Source organism: Labrus bergylta, chromosome 4, assembly GCF_963930695.1.
Source record: "Labrus bergylta chromosome 4, fLabBer1.1, whole genome shotgun sequence".
Classification (NCBI taxonomy): domain Eukaryota; kingdom Metazoa; phylum Chordata; class Actinopteri; order Labriformes; family Labridae; genus Labrus; species Labrus bergylta.
The window spans coordinates 6,387,146-6,405,951 of NC_089198.1; the positions used below are offsets into that span (position 1 = coordinate 6,387,146).

The 18,806-nt window shown below is 41.7% G+C and overlaps 1 protein-coding gene across 1 annotated transcript in view; it reads right to left on the minus strand.

Annotated features, from left to right (window-relative positions):
• The window catches only part of LOC110001931 (vasoactive intestinal polypeptide receptor 2), a 42,267-nt gene extending 24,572 nt beyond the window's left edge, over nucleotides 1–17,695 (minus strand). Inside the window, exons 1-2 of the mRNA XM_020657513.3 lie at nucleotides 17,217–17,695; nucleotides 3,365–3,473 (exon numbers count right to left, since the gene is read on the minus strand). Coding sequence (XP_020513169.1) covers nucleotides 3,365–3,473; nucleotides 17,217–17,267 — 160 coding nt within the window. The 5' untranslated portion in view covers nucleotides 17,268–17,695. The remainder of the gene's footprint in view (nucleotides 1–3,364; nucleotides 3,474–17,216) is intronic.
• Nucleotides 17,696–18,806: the final 1,111 nt, after the last annotated feature.

Here is an 18,806-nt window from a genome sequence, read left to right on the forward strand (position 1 = left end):
AGATAATTACCGTAAGTACATGACATGACTGCATGAGCATTTTAGAGGTAGATAAGCTGCTGAAACATCCAGAAGGAAAAAAGGAAAGTTTGATCAAACCGTCATATTTTAAACTAATCTTTTAGCCGATGATACTTCTTCTATTCTTCTCATTACGTCATGCCCCCTTCAATACTCACTTCATTTGTTTGCTCCTTTGGATTCATTTATGGTTTTATTCATTTTTGAAGGTTTTTAATTAAGCAGTTTCTCTTCTCGATTTATTACTTTTGTCTCTTTTTATTGAGTTCTGTTCCTTTTCACTGCTCCGAGTGCTTTTACCTTTTCATTGCCTTGAATCTATTTAAAGCTTTGGCTGTTTTCGTTTATTTCCATTCAAAGCTAATACGACCCCCTCTTATCTAATTTTAAAAATATTTTTTAAGAAATCTCTTTAACAGCATCTTACCACTTTTTTATTGTCTCTTTCTCTTTTAACTGCTCACTTATCTTCTTGGATCTTCAGTCCCCTTGGTCTCGAGTTGCCTGGGTTATTATGAGTTATATTGAGTTATTATTGTTGCTGATGATGTCCGGGGGTTCTGTTGTTTGTCGGGTTCAGTTGTTGTTGGATTCTTAGGCTTTATGCTCCTTCTTGTGTCAAAGCACTTTGTGAAACCCTTGATTTAAAAAAAAAAGGTCCTGACTCCCAGCAGCCACCATCGGACTGTGTTGTCCCCTCAACCACCGCCGTCCTCATTCATGCACATCCTGCTCTGACCCGACCTTAGGGGCAAGGAAGAGTGGACAACAGGAACCCAAGGAATATAAATCCTTCCTGCATATGATCCCATATGCTCTTTTGTAAAGCATCTCGAGATAACACTTGTTTATTTTAAACTCAAACTAACTGGATTTTACATCAGTAAGTACAGCTACAGTTTATTTCATTATTAAGAAGGAGTCAAGGCAATTCAGCGCCTGGATAATGAAGCAAAAAGTATGTTTTCACCAGGACAGAAATGTCAGAAACAAGTATTCTTTACAGGAATGAGTCTTGCTTGAGAAGAAGAACTAGTAAAAAGATTGTGCAGGCCTCATTGTTTCCAGTTTTGGACAATGGAGACGCTCTATGAAACTGTAAGGATGTCATTCTTCAAAGTGCTCTTCGTTTTATCAATGGTGACAGTTTGTGTACTCACCCATGCGACCTGTATCACTCTGTGTAGCATTTTGTTTATTATTTACACAAGGCTCTCATTGGTCAACTACCCCCCTTACCTGACTTCCCATCCGTCTACAAAAAACCTCTATCTGTACCACCAGAGCTCTAAACTGGGTCAGTCTAAAAATACAGAGTTAGGGGCTTAATGGGGAAAGAGTGCTTTTTAGTGTGGCTGCAGCGTGCCACACAGCGCCGAGACACAAGAGCCCCCGCAGTAATTATAAATGAAACGCGTAACAGCATCAACAAACACACATAAGGTTGTTGTTCTGAGCCGTTAAAACAGAGTGTTTCATTCTGACATTTAACCAGATGTTTTTATTGTTGTTTCGGTGTCTGACTTCCTGTCCCGCTCGATCTGCTCTGTGGTTCATTAATGCGCCGTACTCCAGATAAAATAAAAGCTTTGCGCATCTTTTGCAGACGGGGAGCCAGTGGAAGCACACACATGGACTAAAGTATAAACAGAATGTTTTATTCTGAAAATGATGTTTTAATGCTCTTTCAGTGTCTTACTTCCTGTCCCTCTCGGTCTGCTCTGTGGTAAATTGATGCGTTGTGCCCCGGCATCTGGCAGAAATGACTAAATTAAAAACAGAGTGTTTTATTCTGCAAAAGTAACCGGGTGTTTTGAATGTTGTTTCAGCGTCTAACTTCCTGTCCCACTTGATCTGCTCTGTGGTGAATTGATGCACCGTGCTCCAGCACCCGGTAAAAAGAGAAGCCTTGACTATATTTCAAATCTGACCAATCATGCATCTGATGGAATTTAGGGGTTAGTTTCCACCTCTGGTTTCACACAATGTTTTTAAAGAGCGTGTGACTGAACTACTGAAGGAAAGTCTTTGCAAGGTAACTCTTCAACCAGAGCGTATTTGCATCAGTCAGTGTGTGTTGATGAATGCTTTTGTTGTTACTTTAATCTGTGTTATATATGCATTTTTTATCGTCTTCTTCTATCCTTTCATGGCATTGCTGCAGGGCACTCCTTGAAAAGAGACCTCACACCTCTCTGTGTGTTCTCCCTGCTGAATAAAGGATAAATTAAATTAAGATTCATAACGTGTACAGGACAGTGTTTGTGTTCTGACATACATTTATCAGGCGTTTATTTCTGTTTCGCACAGTTCATCATACAACAGATTAGATTGGCTTTATCAAAAACTGTGCAGACACTGCAGAATCCTGGCGTTCAACATCAGATTTCTAAAATACATAAAGGAGGATTCTGTGTATGTTTAATTTTAGTCTTGTCTATATTCGGTCAGGCGGAGTAACAATCTCATAATTCAACATGAGATATAATCTGATTAGTCATCTTCAGAGGTCAGGTGAGGTTCCACATTCCTCGCTGCGTCCCACAGAAACTCTGAGCCCGGCATGCATTCATTCAAAAGGAGACAAAAAATGGCCTGACCTGGAATCTGCTGCTGGTTTCATTTTATGCAGAAAAACAGATCAAATGTTGGACAGAATACAAAATGTGGGATTAAACGCTGATGTGAAGGCTGCTCACGTCCTTACATGGCAAAGGTTTGAACATCTTTACTCTACCTGTTCTCCATCTTGTTTATTTTTAAATAAAGCTTACAAAAGTTTTGAAAAAATGCAATCGTGATTATTCTCCAAATTTCTAAAGTTAATAACGATTAATCACATATTTAATTGCATGTTTCAAATTCCATTATTTCCTATAAGAAATAGAAATTGTTAGGCTTTTATTTTGAAATTGTATACTGTCTAGAGCTGGGAGTACTTTCCTTGCTGTCTTAATTCAACCCTGCTTTTATTTTGAAATACAGTAAGGCCCTTCCTGTAGATGGACGGTTAGGACATGAAGTTAAGCACAGAAACAGGAAGTAGTTAGGGATCCCAAACTGATGTCAAACATCTCAAAGGAACGGTAACAAAGGTCAATGTGTGATGTCATGAGGTCAATGTGTGATGTCATAAGGTGGATATGACTTTGGACTCGTCAGCTGAGCTGTCTGAGAGTTTGTTAAAGTGAAATGAGACATTCAAAGATGCAGCAGTGTTCTTCTTTTACATCACTGAGACTACAGGGAGACACTGAGGACCACTATCTACGGAGAGCCTGAAGGGACAAAACAACATGAGATTAACCATGATTAAAAAACGTTTTTAGTGAGTGATTCTGACCTGTACTACTGCCCGCTGACTCCTCCTCCTCCTTCAGCCTCCGCAGACACTCCACCTGGTCTCTCTCCACCTCCAACATAAAGTTACAGGTCGGGTGTCGTCCGGCCACCTGTGGAGGAAAAGACTTGTGTGTTACATCGGCTCAAAGTGGCGTCCATGCTGCATCAACCAGGAGATCATTACAACATCTCTTTTTCAGAGTAACATAGAGAGAATAAATATTCAAACGTTACATTTGAACAAACATTTGATGTGATTTCAAACATTAAAATAACTCAAAGACGTGTCGTTTGTAATTGTTGCTTAACGTTTACCTTTTTTAAGGAGAAATTAAGAAAACATTCAAATGAATATGGTACAATATTTAAACATTATTAAGTACATGTTATGAAGCTTTATTTATTTTATTTTTTTAAAGATTTATTTTGGGCTTTTTCGTGCCTTTAATTCAGAGGGAGGACAGTGGATAGAGTCAGAAACCAGGGAATGACATGCGGAAAAGGGCCACGGGTGGAAGTGAACCTGGGCCTACCGCTTGAGACGAGAGTCTCGACACAGGGGACGTGCACCCTGCCACTGCGCCACCAGCGTGACCCAATGAAGCTTTTTTTTTAAGTTGCCTCTGAAGTAGCGTTTCTCTTGAGTGAATTAACTTCACAAAAGTGAGAGTTAACAGCTCGGTTTGTAGGGACTTGGATTGGGAACTGGAGGGTCACTGGTTCAAGTCAAACCAAGTCTGGAAATGGTTCTGCAAGCTGGAACCAGTTCACTTCCTAAGCACTGCAAAGGGGCCCTTGAGCATGGCACCGATGGGGGGGCCTGTAGTTAGGTTGACTGAAAGACAGAATTTCCAGCATGGAGACCGCCATCGATGGGACTCTGACACCCCCTGCAGGAACAGACGGGTGACGTCACTCAGGCTTCATCCATTCATATTTACAGTCTATGCTAACAACAGATGGATCTCTTGATTCCTGAGACACCTAAAGCTATATGGCGGAAATCCTAAATATGTTACATGACTCCTAAACATGACATTTGACGTTGTCTTATTTTATACTTTCAATCAGATGTTTTTAATTTAGGTGCTGCTTTTTATTTCGCCTGTTCAAAACACTGCAGGCTGCACCGACTATCAAAGGGAGTTAGCGTTAGATGCTAGGGAAGTTGCTTGTTGCCCGTTGAGCCGAACACGTACAAACTGAACCTTGACCTCTATGCACGGTTACACTCCCATCAGTGTGTGTATTTCTTCATGTTGTCGTCCATTTTCTGTTTTCATGTAAATAGTTTAAAGGATGTCATTGGACGAGGCGCACAGAAGGAAAATCACAGTTATGATTAACAGATAAATACACAGTCAAGATAAGCTGCTTATAGCAACTCCCTGTGCACCATGTGTGTGTGTTTGTGTGTGTGTGTGTGTGTGTGTGTGTGTGTGTGTGTGTGTGTGTGTGTGTGTGTGTGTGTGTTTAAAATCAGCAGACGCAGATGAACTAATGTTCTGTGAGCCACGTAAATCCTGCAGCGCAAACAACAAACCACAACAACCCACCATCCATATTTTGGAATCACAACATCAGCTTCAGAGTGTGTGTGTGTGTGTGTGTGTGTGTGTGTGTGTGTGTGTGTGTGTGTGTGTGTGTGTGTGTGCATGAGTTTAAGCTGCACTGTGATGATCACACAACATATTCAGTTTACGCAGTGTGTGTATTTGTTAAAGAAATAAGCGCCTGGTCTGATTCCAGCACTAATAAAGAGCTGTGTTAATGCTGCGGTCTGGTTGCATCACGGCTACATGAGGAATATTCTGATGTCACGGGCACACAAGAGGCCGAATACAACACGCAAACGAAAACACTTATTGCCAACAGATTTAATATTCCTCAAGTTTATAGGTCCAATTTGTAAGATATCTACTGAGTGAAATGATAAAGGTACCTTACTTTATGATCAGACATTAAGGAAACATGCTATGTTGAAGTGCTGGCTTCTCTGACAACAATGCAGCAGCCAGTATGTCCTCCTTCTAACTTTAGATTCTGCTCCTGAAAGCTCTGGATTTGTTTGGACCAGAGAAGGTAGGCGCTTTTAAGGCTGACCCCCACACGGCCGTTTTGGACACCCCTCTGTTTGTCAGATATGAGAGCAGTTATCAGGTCAACAGGTGTTGCAGCGATGGAAGCGGGCAAGAGAAGTGGTTCAGATAGAAGTGATTGTACCCGACCTAAAAAGCCTCTGTAGCTGTCACAGCACAACTTCATGCAATTTCATGTTGAACCAGAAGTGTTAGGTGCATCCACTACAAAAATCTATTCATCAAAGATCAAACGTTCTTCCTCAGAGAACACGTGAAGATCCCTGCACAGAAAGAAAAGAAGGAAGCACAGAGCTTTGATCTGTTGCTCTGTCTTTCTTTCACACGAGTTCACCAGTCTGCGTCAGATTGTTGCTTTTTGGTGGCTTCATCCAACTTCACCTCCTTTTCCATTTCACTCCTCTTTCTTCTTCTCCTCCTCGCCGTACATCTCCTTTGATGTTTAAAGTCAAAGACATTTGTAAGCCTGAGTGGCGTACCTGTCTCAGACCGGTGTGTGTGCTGACAGCAGGTTCACATCCTTTAGAAGCTTCACACACAGACACACACACTTTACTATGAATGGATGCTGCTGACTTTGATGCCCATGTAAAATCTAAATACTCACCACAGTGTAAATCTAAAAGAGTTAATTATTTTATCTTTTTAATTTTACATACTTTAATATTCCCTGAGGGAAATTCCAGTTCATACTCTTGTTATTGTGGCATCTCACACACATAGACCCAAATCACACACATGCACAAACAGGACCTGTGGACATGCATTAGTGGAGAGATGTCTGAGTGGGACTGCTACACAGGGAGCACACCACAATTAATGCGGTTTTGGTGCCTTGCTCAAGGGCGCCTCTGCAGTACTCGGGAAGTGCCCTGTCACCTCTCCAGCTACCAGAACCAACTTCCATATTTTAGTCCACACCAGAACTTTAACCAACGACTCTCTGGTTCCCAACCCAAGTCCTTACAGACTGAGCTACTTCCGCCCCAACAACACACAGGTTGCATTGGAAAGGGTCTTTTTTGGCACTTAAAGATTTCCAGTTCAAGTCTGACTTTACCATCAGACATCAGAGCGAGCTATGTTGAAGTGCTGGCTTCTCTGACAACAATGCAGCAGTCAGTATGTCCTCCTTCTAACTTTAGATTCTGCTCCTGAATGCTCTGGATTTGTTAGGACCAGAGAAGGTAGGCGCTTTTAAGGCGACAGGTGTTGCAGCGATGGAAGCGGGCAAGAGAAAAGCTTCTATCTCCACATCATCTACGAAACATTTCACATAATGGTCCTAACTCGATGATGATGATGGTGATGATGGGAATGGGAGGATGGGTGGAAATGAGAGTTTGCGTGCAGAGACAATGAGTCAGATTGGTGCCTGTGGCGTCTCATGGTTCATCACTGCAGAGAAAACATCAAACGCTGAATTTGTCGGCCATCATGTTTGACCTCCAACAAATGACATTCTTCTTCAAAACCTTTAGGAGACGGCTTCAGCGAAAGCTTCAGTCCAGGTGTTTGAAACTTCAACTAGCAGTGCCAACCACACATGTACAAACCACTGATCCACCTTTTTTGTGTTTTTTGTTTCAGATGCAAAACACCAGCAAGACTTATTCTACTGAGTCACATTAGATATCCCCTTTATAATGTGCAGTGACATGTACGTACTGATGATTTTGCAGAATGTGAGAAACCGGCTGAACCATTAAAGACGAATAATCATGAAGAAGATAAATCTTTAGCCTGTTGTCGACTTGAGGAAATGAATCAGAGCAAAACAGCCGAAAGTGCAAACATGGTATCAAGCAGCATCAAACAGGGAAGTGTGTTCCAATAACAGATCCCCAAAGCAAAGACTTCATAATAAAGAGAGTGAGCAGTCCTTATCTGAGCCAGTGAAAAGGATACATCAGATTACATAGACACAGGGAGGGAAATGTGTCCTGATTTCTTTCATCACAGTAATCACGCTGCAGGGGAGACCACCCAAGCCCCCCGCTTCCAACCCGCTCTTGTTCCTTTTATGCACACATTTGGTTAATCTGCAGAATTTATCAGAACATTTTAGAGCAGGCCGTGCCTCGCTCGAGGGCTCTCTGCAGGAGAGGAAGGGAGGACCGCTGCTCGTTCATTTTCACCAGCTGGTTCCTTCAGTAACAAGCCATGATTATACTCTGACCTTTAGGCCTCAGCGAATCTAAGCCGTGCAAATAAAAATACTCTTTGAGGATCCTAGACTGTAGCCCTACTCAGACTGCAGTTTAAAGCTGCAATATTTACACCTTCAATCTCAAGGTGCGGAGTCGCATGTTGATAAGTTATCCAATCAGTTCAATCTGTTATGCAAAAAGCTTGTCATAGTTTGACAAGTGATGGTCCGTGCCTTGGCTCGCAACTGGCAACCACAGCTGCCGGTAATTTACCGTTAAATTGAAGTAGTTTCAATAAAGTACCGTATTACAGTTTTACTGTGTTTATTACTGAGATAAACTGTATAAAGGTTTATAATATAACTGTTATTTTTACAGCAAATAACCGTATTCAGGTTTATAATATATATATATGTTATTTTCATAGTAATTTACCGTAAATAAATAACAGTCGTCTACCGTAAAATTTACGGTTGCCCAAACAATATATCGAATGTCTGAGACATTGTCATCGTCTTTTTTACGGTAAATTTCTGGCAACCACAGCTGCCAGTATTTTACCACATAAACACACAGTTGGATGTATACACACACACACACACACACACACACACACACACACACACACACACACACACACACACACACACACACACACACACACACTGCGCTGTGCTGCCCCGCTCTGTTATACCTTCTCTGACGGTACAGAGGGGGGATTACTTCATCCCCTCATTACACCTCTGCAACATTCAGATTGAAGTCGAAGCGTCACAGGAGCGTATAACATCGGGGTTTAAAGCGAAGTGATGACGACTGAGCTTAGCTACGGAACTTTTTGCAGAAAAAAAAAGCAGTCTGAAAAGGGTTTCTAATTCATGAACTCAGTTAGGTTTCAACCTCAGCTCCATCCCGGCTTCTCCATGTGCACTACTATGAATAATATGCGATTTTTTGATCCAGCAGATGTCGCCCTTGAGCACCAGCATGAAACCAAAACAACTCGCGCTGCATTGTTGTGTTAACATGCTAATGCTAGCGATCTTTATTACGCTCGTATCTTCACACTGCATGTAAATTTACCTGAAATGAGCGTGATCTAGAAACACAGTTAAGCAGTGAGTACAGTATGTTATTCTTCTTTTCTCTAGTCCCTCAATTAAAGAACTTTTATACACGAGGGGAGGAACCTGCGATGTAAACATGCTATAGATACTGCTCGGAAAAGCTCGGAAAAACATCACAGACAGCGAGACTCACAGAGTTATTTTCAGAGGATTTTATTTGATTTCTGCTACATTTAAGTGTGTAAAATCACATATTCCTCCTTTAAACAACCCTTACTGCATTGTGCAGGATCCATTTTGTTACAGATTAGAAGGTTTTCTCCAGATTTATTCAAGAAAATGTAAAAAAAAAAAACAAGCATTGAGATTCCTGTCAAATTTAGGGGATTGTAACTGATGCTTTTATCCATGGGGATTAAACAGTGCACAGAGTTTATCAGACAAATACACACCAAATGTATACCAGATTATGAGACCAACAAGACGCCAACACCAAAACAGAGCCGTTAATATTTTTAGAATCCCATTATACTCGGGTTGTGTTGTGGTGCTGGCTGCTGTACAATGGGGGGGAGAGCGTTTCATCCCTCATCGTGTTAATGTTCATGCTCACGGCACAAAAGCAACAAAATCAGAGCGCTATGCTTAATCATGAGCGGTTATGCCTCGCTGCTTTCTGTGGCCTAAATACTCACACACAAACAGATCTGAAAAAAAAAGTCTGTTTTTGTCTTTCCTTTAGAAGAAAACGACACTCACTCACACAGAAAGTACAATATATATTCATGTAGTAAGGGGAATTTGAAAAGGTTGGATGCCTTAAAGAGGCATTCTCAAAATTTTAGATACTCTGTGATGGAAAAGTTGTAGTTTCTAGCCCTTGGATGCAAGAGGATTTTTAGCCCTATGATTCATAACTTTGGCTGATTTAATCAGACTGAAACTTTTGTTGCTCCAGCTGTACTTCAACTGAAATAAGTACATATTCTTCTAATTATGTTAAAGGCTTTATATGCGATTTTTTGATCCAGCAGATGGGTTCCAGCATGAAACCAAAACAACTTGCGCTGCATTGTTGTGTTAGCATGCTAATGCTAGCGATCTTTATTATGCTGGTATCTTCACACTGCATGTAAATTTACCTGAAATGAGCGTGATCTAGAAACACAGTTAAGCAGTGAGTACAGTATGTTATTCTTCTTTTCTCTAGTCCCTCAATTAAACAACTTTTATACTCGAGGGGAGGAGTCAGCCGGCCGTCCTGGCGATGTAAACAAACTGAAGATAGGACTCTGAAAACTCTGAAAACATCACAGACAGTGGGACTCGGGTGTTACACCCATTGTAGACAGTGATGACTCACAGAGTTATTTTCAGAGGATATACTTGATTTCTATTATATTTAAGTGTGAAAAATCACATATAAAGCCTTTAAGGTCAACGTTTGGACAGATATTCTGATCATAAGCCCTCAAACAAACAGATATGAAGAAAAGATAACAGATACAGAGAAGGTTTGTAACTAGACTTTGATAACACCTCTGAAGATCGATGCAAAAGCCAACAACTACATCTGGGAATGGACAGGCCTCCCTCGTTGATTTTTCCAATGCTGCACCGTTCGGGAGACACACCCTGCAGTTTCCACTCAAATCCCTCAGCTTGGGCTACAGGAAGTCAAAGGTGAGGAAGTCGTTTGAGCAGAGACTCAGCTGGCCTGACTGTCTGAAAACAACAAGTCAAGTGGAATGCAGCGCGGACATGTGGACCAGGCCATCAATAGCCTGAAAGATCATTGGAGACAAATATAAGTCCTAAAAACCCAACATTGTGTAAGTTTTTTAAAATTTTGATGACAAAAAAATAGCAGGAAAACTCCTGCACAATGTCTGCACGAATATGTTCAACAAGTATGGTGTGTAGCTCAGGCAGTGCTCTCTCTTTCTTTTGCAGGCTGCAGCTTTTAGTAAAAAAAAAAGAAAAAAAAAAAAAAGGACAGAACAGATTCAGTTTTTTTTTTTAAGCGTCGGTACTTTTGGATACTATTGATTATTTGAATAATGGAGATTGCATCGTTTCGAAATGCTGGGTATTGAAAAGTATTGAATTATCAAACCTGTCAATCATCCTCCATTAATGCTATGAAGACACGTCTGATCAGGCATGTTTCTGTGACATGTTACTGAAAACAGGAGGTGTGTGGTCTGGTGGCTCGGCTGGATCCTCTCCTTCAGTCTGCGGTCTCCACTTTGTCAAAATTGCGGAGAGGGAAGACGGTGGAAGAGGAGAACCCGACTAATCTGCTGTTATTATCCTCCACCTGCTGCTGCTGCTCTTTTTGACCTCGACACTTCTGCCGTGTGCAGCCCTGCTCCCTCTTCCATTCAATCACAGCACTTTGCACCATTAAAGCGTGCATTGTAGAGAAGCCCGCAGTAATCTCACACACTTGTTAAAAGGTTTGAGTCTTGCAAAACATCCAATTATAATCGACCGAGCTGACGGCTGAATGCCTTCAAAAATAGGGAACAATAAGAAGACGGCCGACTGATAAGAGCCAATAACGGACAACATCAGAATCTAATATTTTCCTCAAACTTTGGCAAAAGTTCCCCAAAGAAATGTACCAGTTCTGAATGTTTGAGAGTTGAATTTTATCCCTGAGGAATATTTGGCTTCAAGGGAATTAACCTTACTGAAGATAAAACCCAATAAGCTGAATTCTCAGACAGGTAGGTGAATTTTGCAGTGGAGCAGGGGGCTCTGGAGGCTCATCAGCAGCAGCCACCATGTTGGAAATCCTGTCTCAGTTTAACTTTCAGTCAACTTCACGACAGGCTGAGAGTTGAGGCAGGTGTTGACAAACTTTAGATCCTTCAGTCTTTATATTTAACCACTACATGTCTTCATCTTTGTTTCAGTCTCTTTCCAGATGTCACTTCTCAGTGTCAGAGTGTGGGCTCTCCAATGGATCGTCTGTGGACAGCATAGCAGATATTGCTATTAGTAACTATTTCTATTCATTCACATCTAACGGGCTCCCTGTTTTGCATTTGCGTCGTGCAGCTCATGAATCAACAGACATTATCTCTGCATCAAAAAAACTGGGAAAACAAAAAAATAAACTTTCCTTTTCTTTCCTCCGTTGTTGCACCACAATATCCACATTTTCTGCTCTTTGGTTGTCTGCTCAGTTTGTGTTACCCTGTGTCTCTCCCCCACTCAGGTTGCCTTCAGGTAGAAAGGGGCGGAGCCAGTTCATTTGATGTCATGCACCTGAGCAGACTGGGCCTGAGTATTTAAGATGGCTTCTCTCTCTCTCTCTCTGTCTCTCTCACTCTCTCTCTCTCAATTCAATTCAATTCAATTCAAATGAGCTTTATTAACATGACAGATCAACAATCCATGTTGCCAAAGCAGTACAGAAAACATTATGAACAACAAATGATTACAATATATACAGTAAACAAATACAATGTCTCTCTCTCTCTGTCTCTGTCTCTCTCTCTGTCTCTGTCTCTCTCTCTTGTCAACACTTACTTTGGTTTGTGCTCATTGCAACCACCTCTGATTTACAGACTGCATATTCTCTTATTAGGATACCCTTGTTTACATAACTTTAAAACGGTGGTGGTGGTCTCCCTGTTTGTCCAGCTCAATGAGCCTTGGTTGTGACAAAGTAAAAGCTTCCAGTCGGTTTTTCTTCGTTTCTCTACATTCTTACATTTCACTTCAACCTGATTAGTCATCGGAGAAGCATTTCGATACATTCCATGACTGAATTGCGCCGACACATTTCACATTTCAACAGTTTTTTTCTGTTTACTTCAGGTTACATTTCTAACCTCACAGGTCTGTAAATCTCTACTCGGCTGTTTTAAAAGCGCACGAGAGGTTCCTCTGTCGTCAAGAAAAACACATCCTAAACAGTGTATCGGGCGTCTGCTACATTTTGTTCTGCCAGATAATATCAACTAAAAACAACTTGGATGACTTCCAGGTCGAGCGCTGCCTGGCAGTGTCTACGTTTTCAACATGATCCCCTCTCCGCTGGCTCGTTCCTTATAAACCCAGTTTTCTCTCTGAATCCTGCTGTGATTTGATTTAGATCTGGCTATCCTGCAGCCCACGTTCAGGCGGATGAACTTAATATGCCTCTGTGGGCGGGAGTGTGTTCCCACCTGAGTCCCTCTGCTCTCCTCTGGTGAACTGAGGCTGCAGAAATCATACACAAACAGGTACAAACAGCTATCATTTTGACCACAGATGATCACAGCTGAACCTATCAGCTATCACCGGGATAGTTTCTGTGTTTTTTTTACTTGCTTCTCAAGTGCTGCACTGCTTACTGTCCAAGAGGTACACTTCACCTCTCCATAAAGCCAGGACAAAACAAAACACAGTAAAACAAAGGAAAAAACAAACAAAAGAAACAAAACAAAAACAATCAAAAAATAAAAATGGGTGGAGGTAAAACTAAGATTTAAGATTTACTTTATTGATCCCCACAAGGGGAAATTTCAGTTTTTACACTCTGTAAGTCATGAACACACACATAGGCTGAAATACACACATGCAGAAACAGGATCCTATGGACATGCACTAATGGAGAGAAGCCAGAGTGACGGAACGGCCAACAGCGGGCGCTCCTGAGCTGATGGTGGGGAGGGGGTTTGGTGCCTTGCTCAAGGGCACCTCGGCAGTGCTCAGGAGGTGATCTGGCACCTCTCCAGCTACCAGACCAACTTCCATATTCGGTCCGCACCGGGACTTAAAGCGGCGACCCTCCGGTTCCCAACCCGAGTCCCTACAGACTGAGCTACTGCCGCCCTCCCTACAACTAAGAGTTGTATCAAAATAAGCGGTGGAAAAAGAAAAAGAGAATCACTTGTTTGCAACTTGAAGTCTCCCGCAGGAAGCCGCAGCTCAAACAGGACATAGCTATAATAGCGAAAGCTCTTTTACTTAGCACCCTTGTCGGGGAATACCTATCGTCCAATCAGAACACTTGGTCCAAATTTATCGTTGTAGGTTTCAGGCAGTTGTTTTTTTTTCTGATGGCACATTTATGTGTCCACTTCTTTCTATCTTAACACAGAATATAAACGAGCCTCCTTCTTAAATACCGACATGTTTCCATTCCAAACTCGTCATCATAACACCATAAATCTCTATGAACACACATGAGTAGGCTGGTGGAGTTTGTCCACTCACATCCCGTCCCTCCTGTTGTCCTCTGTGTGTGTGTGTGTGTGTGTGTGTGTGTGTGTGTGTGTGTGTGTGTGTGTGTGTGTGTGTGTTCATTGGAGCCTGCACAACCAGCTACACATCTGCAATCAACCCACCTACAATCTCTGCAAGATAAAAGTCTTGACTCAGTGTTCCACTCCTCTCCAGGTTGATCGTTTACCCAGCGTGGTATTCATCTCAGGCTCACCTTGTTTTGTCACATTACACCCCCCCCCCCCCCCCCCCGTCTTTCCCCTGTCTCCAGATCTCCATGCCCATCTGCCCTCCATAAATCCGCCCCCCCCCCCCAGCTCCAAGACCCCGAACCTCCGTAACTCAACCAGCCTCTGATTCCAAAGATTAAGGAAACGCAGAAACTACCACCCCGCTCACACATGTCAGATCGTCCTGCTTCAGACCAGCCAGTAACCCATGGCAACGTCAGACTTTGTACGATAAACACAGCTCCTGCCATGATCTGGAACTCAGTTTGGATCTGTATTGTGGGTCCACCTGCCTGTTTTGAATCAATGACAAGGGTAAAGAAAAGGAAGTGTCAGAAGTCACTATTTGTTTTAGCTAAGATCCCTGAAAAATCATCGATGTCTTCCTGAGTGTTTTCACTGAACGAAGACAACAAATGTTTTCAGAAAATGTTTGACTAGTTAGGAGAAAAAATGTATAGTCCTTACCTACAGCCAATGTAAGTGTGTAAGCCAGGGGCTCCCAAACTTTTCAGGTCGTGACCCCCAAAATAAGGGTGACAGAAACTTGGGACCCCCCACTGTTCTTTAAGGTGGTTAGTTATATATAAGGTGGTATATAACGTAGAGACAGCCACGCACACACTAATAAACCTATCCAAAAATTAGTAACACAAAATAATACAACAGCCTAAAAACAATAAAAAAAGTACACATGTTCACTAAATGATACTGCCTTATATGACGTTGGACTACTTTTTGTATATTTACTAAAATGGGTAAAAATATATACTTATGCACTTTTAAATGATTTTTTTTATTTTTTATGGAAGGCATCTCGCGACCCCCCTCTTGGTGGCTGGCGACCCCCCTGGGGGTCCCGACCCCCATTTTGGGAACCACAGGTGTAAGTAGTTTTTAAGCGAAGTCTTAGGGCTCAAATATTCTTGCACTTGAACCCCGCGTTTGTATAGACAACCTGCTGTGTAGTGAGCATAAATGTTCACATGCTCGCCTCTGTACAAGGCGTGTTACCAGAAGATTCCCCTAGAGGGAGCACCACATAAATCAGACGGCTTAAAACACCGAAGTAGACATGACCTGTCGCCAGCTATGCAGCGGCAATGACACATCATAGTGTCTTCTAAACTTTCTGCAAATTGTTGTAGCGGCTCTCTCTCTGGTGTCTCTCATGTTGGCATTTCCTGTTTTATCACCATCCAACTCTACACTGCTCCTAGTGGTTATATATGCAGATTACATCTTGTGGACGCGTATAGCATTAATTTCTGAGGACGTGCACAACCTCCGCTCCAAACCACTGCAGGATGTCATGTGTTCGGCCCAATTTGCCCTCATATCTCTTCAGACTTTCATTGACAACCCTTTTTGTTTTCACAGGAATATTGCATGCAACATTTACACCAAACTAAAAAGACTTATTTTGTTATTTGTTGTTAGAATAAAAATGTATTTAAATTTTCAGCTGAAAAACAGCAGTATGTCGGGGTTTATCAGTTCCCTCTGAAGCGCCCTCGAGCAAAGAGAGCGACTTAATCCCGAGCAGAAGATAAATGTTCAGGATGGATGAGGGACAGCTGGAGACTTGGCTTTTGTAGCCTTACTAGAGGAGACAGCGTTTCTTCATATGTTATGCACCACATTAGTTTGGCTGATTTGAACGTTTTTGACAGCCGCGGTCTGCTCTCAGTCAGAGGAGGCTCATGGGAAAAAGAGAGTGTTTATCCTGTGAGGTTGGATCAACACAGAAGAAGACAGATCATGTGTGACGGAGTGACAGAAAGAAGTAAGATATCAGCTGGAGGAGAGCTGGAGACGACCGACTGTGAGACTCTTTTTCTGACAGATGACATCAATGAAGGAGAAAGAAGAAATGCATTGACGCGACTTCAGATGCCCTGAGACGATATTATATATATTATTTTCTCTATGAACATGCTGGAAATGATGGAAAATTGTGTTCAGAAACCAAAAAGTGAGACACAGTAAACTTGCTGTAGGCGACAACCAGTCGAAACCAGAGAGCAAAAAGAAGCAAATTCTCAAATTTAGGGAGCAGAAAAAAGTGACATATTTGATATAAATGTCTTAAAAGCACTCATTGAATGTAGAAAAACAGCTGCAGAATGAATGAATTTCTAATTTAGTCTTAATTAATCTTTGTTCTTTCCATTTTCAGCGGTATTTTTGATGCAGATAATCACATATTTCGTGACTGATTACACACAACATGCTCAAATATTCACAAATATTCAATGGCTGTGGTTGCTGCGATGTGAATATCTGCTGGTTTTGTTTCCCCATGTGACAAAAATATTAATTTTTCCACTTTGCAATTTGAACAAAAACCATATTTAATCTGCTACTGATGGTTATTTTCATTATTTGGTCCATATATTGTGAGGAAGAAGTAAAAAAAAATTGTAGAAATTGGCAAGTCTTTGTTCTAAAACATCTTTGGTTGCGCTAAATGGTTATTTTTATCACAAAAAAAAAAGTTAGTGAGTGTTTAAAAGCCCAAGCCGACATCTTCATCATCATCGAGATCATTCAGTTTACTGTCATAAGAGGAAAGAATCGAGGAATAGAATCGGCATTCACACACTGATGGTAGATGTTGAGACCTTCAGAAGTAACTAATCCCATTCATTCGCATTCATACACACGCCGATGAAGCAGCGGGAGCAATTCGGGGTTAAGCGACTTGCCCAAGGACACATCGGACATGTTGCTGCAGGAGCTGGGGATCAAACCCTCGAACTTCCGGTTGAGAGACGACCGAGCCGCCTCTAAGCATCGGTTATCGCAACCTCTGGACATTTAATCAACAACTAAATTAAAACATAAACAGATAATTAACCAAAATAAACATGAAAAAAATGAAGCCTACTACCTTTTATTCTAATATTTTGAAATTAGGCAAATAGGATGTGTTACTCCTTTACATATTTAAATATCTTTACTTATCCTTCCTTGAAAATCCGCTTTTATTTCTTGTTAATATAATTAACATTAATTATTATTAAAAAAATTTTAAATGTATGCTGTAAGAAAATAAGAGTAGGTATTGAGTTGTGGACTCACCATGAGCGGACAGGTGGAGAAACACAGCGTGACAAGGAGCAAACTTTTCATCTTTAAATTCTCCTCCGGTGGAAGAAAAACAGAAAGACTTCATTTAAATTCCACTTCAGACGTTTTCATCCCGTTTTTTTTTTTTTTTTAACTTCCATGAAAGTGGGGTTTAAAAAAAAAAAAATCAAAAATCAAAAAGCGTTGAAATGAAATATTTAAAGCCAGAGCCGGTGAGGTGGTGTATCCACAGCAGTGTCTAAACACAGAGCTGGATGTGCAGAGGAGATGTCAGCCCCTCCGCAGCTTTGTGTGCAACCGTCAAGTTTACTGTGAAACACTCAGCCACTTCCGGTAGGGATTTTCAAAATAATGGAACAAAGGGAATTCCAGAAATTTGGCATGTATGTACAAAGAAAGGAATGTAGCCTAATTTAAAATGTACTATCTTGTTTTTAGCAAATGATGGCTCCTATTGGCCGATGATGTCCATCGCCTCCAGTTCAGGGTTCATCCCTGTTCTTTAATGACCACTGGAGCACAGACGGCTGCGATCCAGACCACTTCAGTCTGGACAATCAGGTCCAAACAGAGGGCCTGTGTGAAACATTCTGTACTACAATAGAAGGAGACTGGGCAGGAAAACAGGGGGAGGAGTCACATGGGTTTGTTTAGTGATTCAAACTCTGACATCCAAACACTCAGCGAGCTGGACCTGGGGATTTCCAGGACCTGAACTTTGAAACACACTGTTGAATCAGTCTCGCTTTTTAGGTATGAAATAGGCAAAATTGTGCAAACTTCATGGACAGTCACAGCTTTTGTGCACATCCCTTTAACACCAAAGGTAGTAAGATTCTTAAACTTAACCAGATCGAGATCACCTTCTGAAGGTCTCGGTCTCGTCTCAGAATCAAAAGCATTTTTACTCGGTCTTGTCTCGGTCTCAGGCTGGGCGGACTCCGGATTATAAATCAAGACTCACCACTGAAAAGTTATTTTTACACATCATCACTGTGATTAGAAGGAAAATGCTCCTTTTTAAAATCAACAAATCATTTTAATTAATTCATGATTTGATTTTTTATCCCCTCTTGGTCTTGGTCTTGGTCTTGGTCTTGGTCTTGACTCGGTCTCAATCCCTAAATGTCTTGGTCTTGGTCTGGGAGCACTCTGGTTTCCTTTAGTCGGGTCTTGACTACAACACTACTAGTATCCCGGTTTCTGATTCCTGCACCTGAAATCACGGCACAAATTTGATCGCCCACTCAGACACAGAGACCATCATGACAGACAAAAGGATCTTCCTGACCTCAGCAGCTGCAGTGTTTATTTAATATATTGTACATAAGAGGAGGAGGAGGTCGTATGGGATAAACTGTCTCGCTCTCTCTAAACGGAGAAGCAGAACAGAAAGACACATCATGAAAAACACTCCTCTCCAGTATGAACGTACTCTCTCTCACATGTTTGTGTCTCGTACAGTAAACTCAGGGAGGCCGAGCGAGGGTGAAGTGGCACCTTATTTACACAGAGCCAGAGAACGTCGGCCGCCCTCTGCTGTGAGCTCCAGTGTCAACAGTGTGCACGCAGACTACTCAA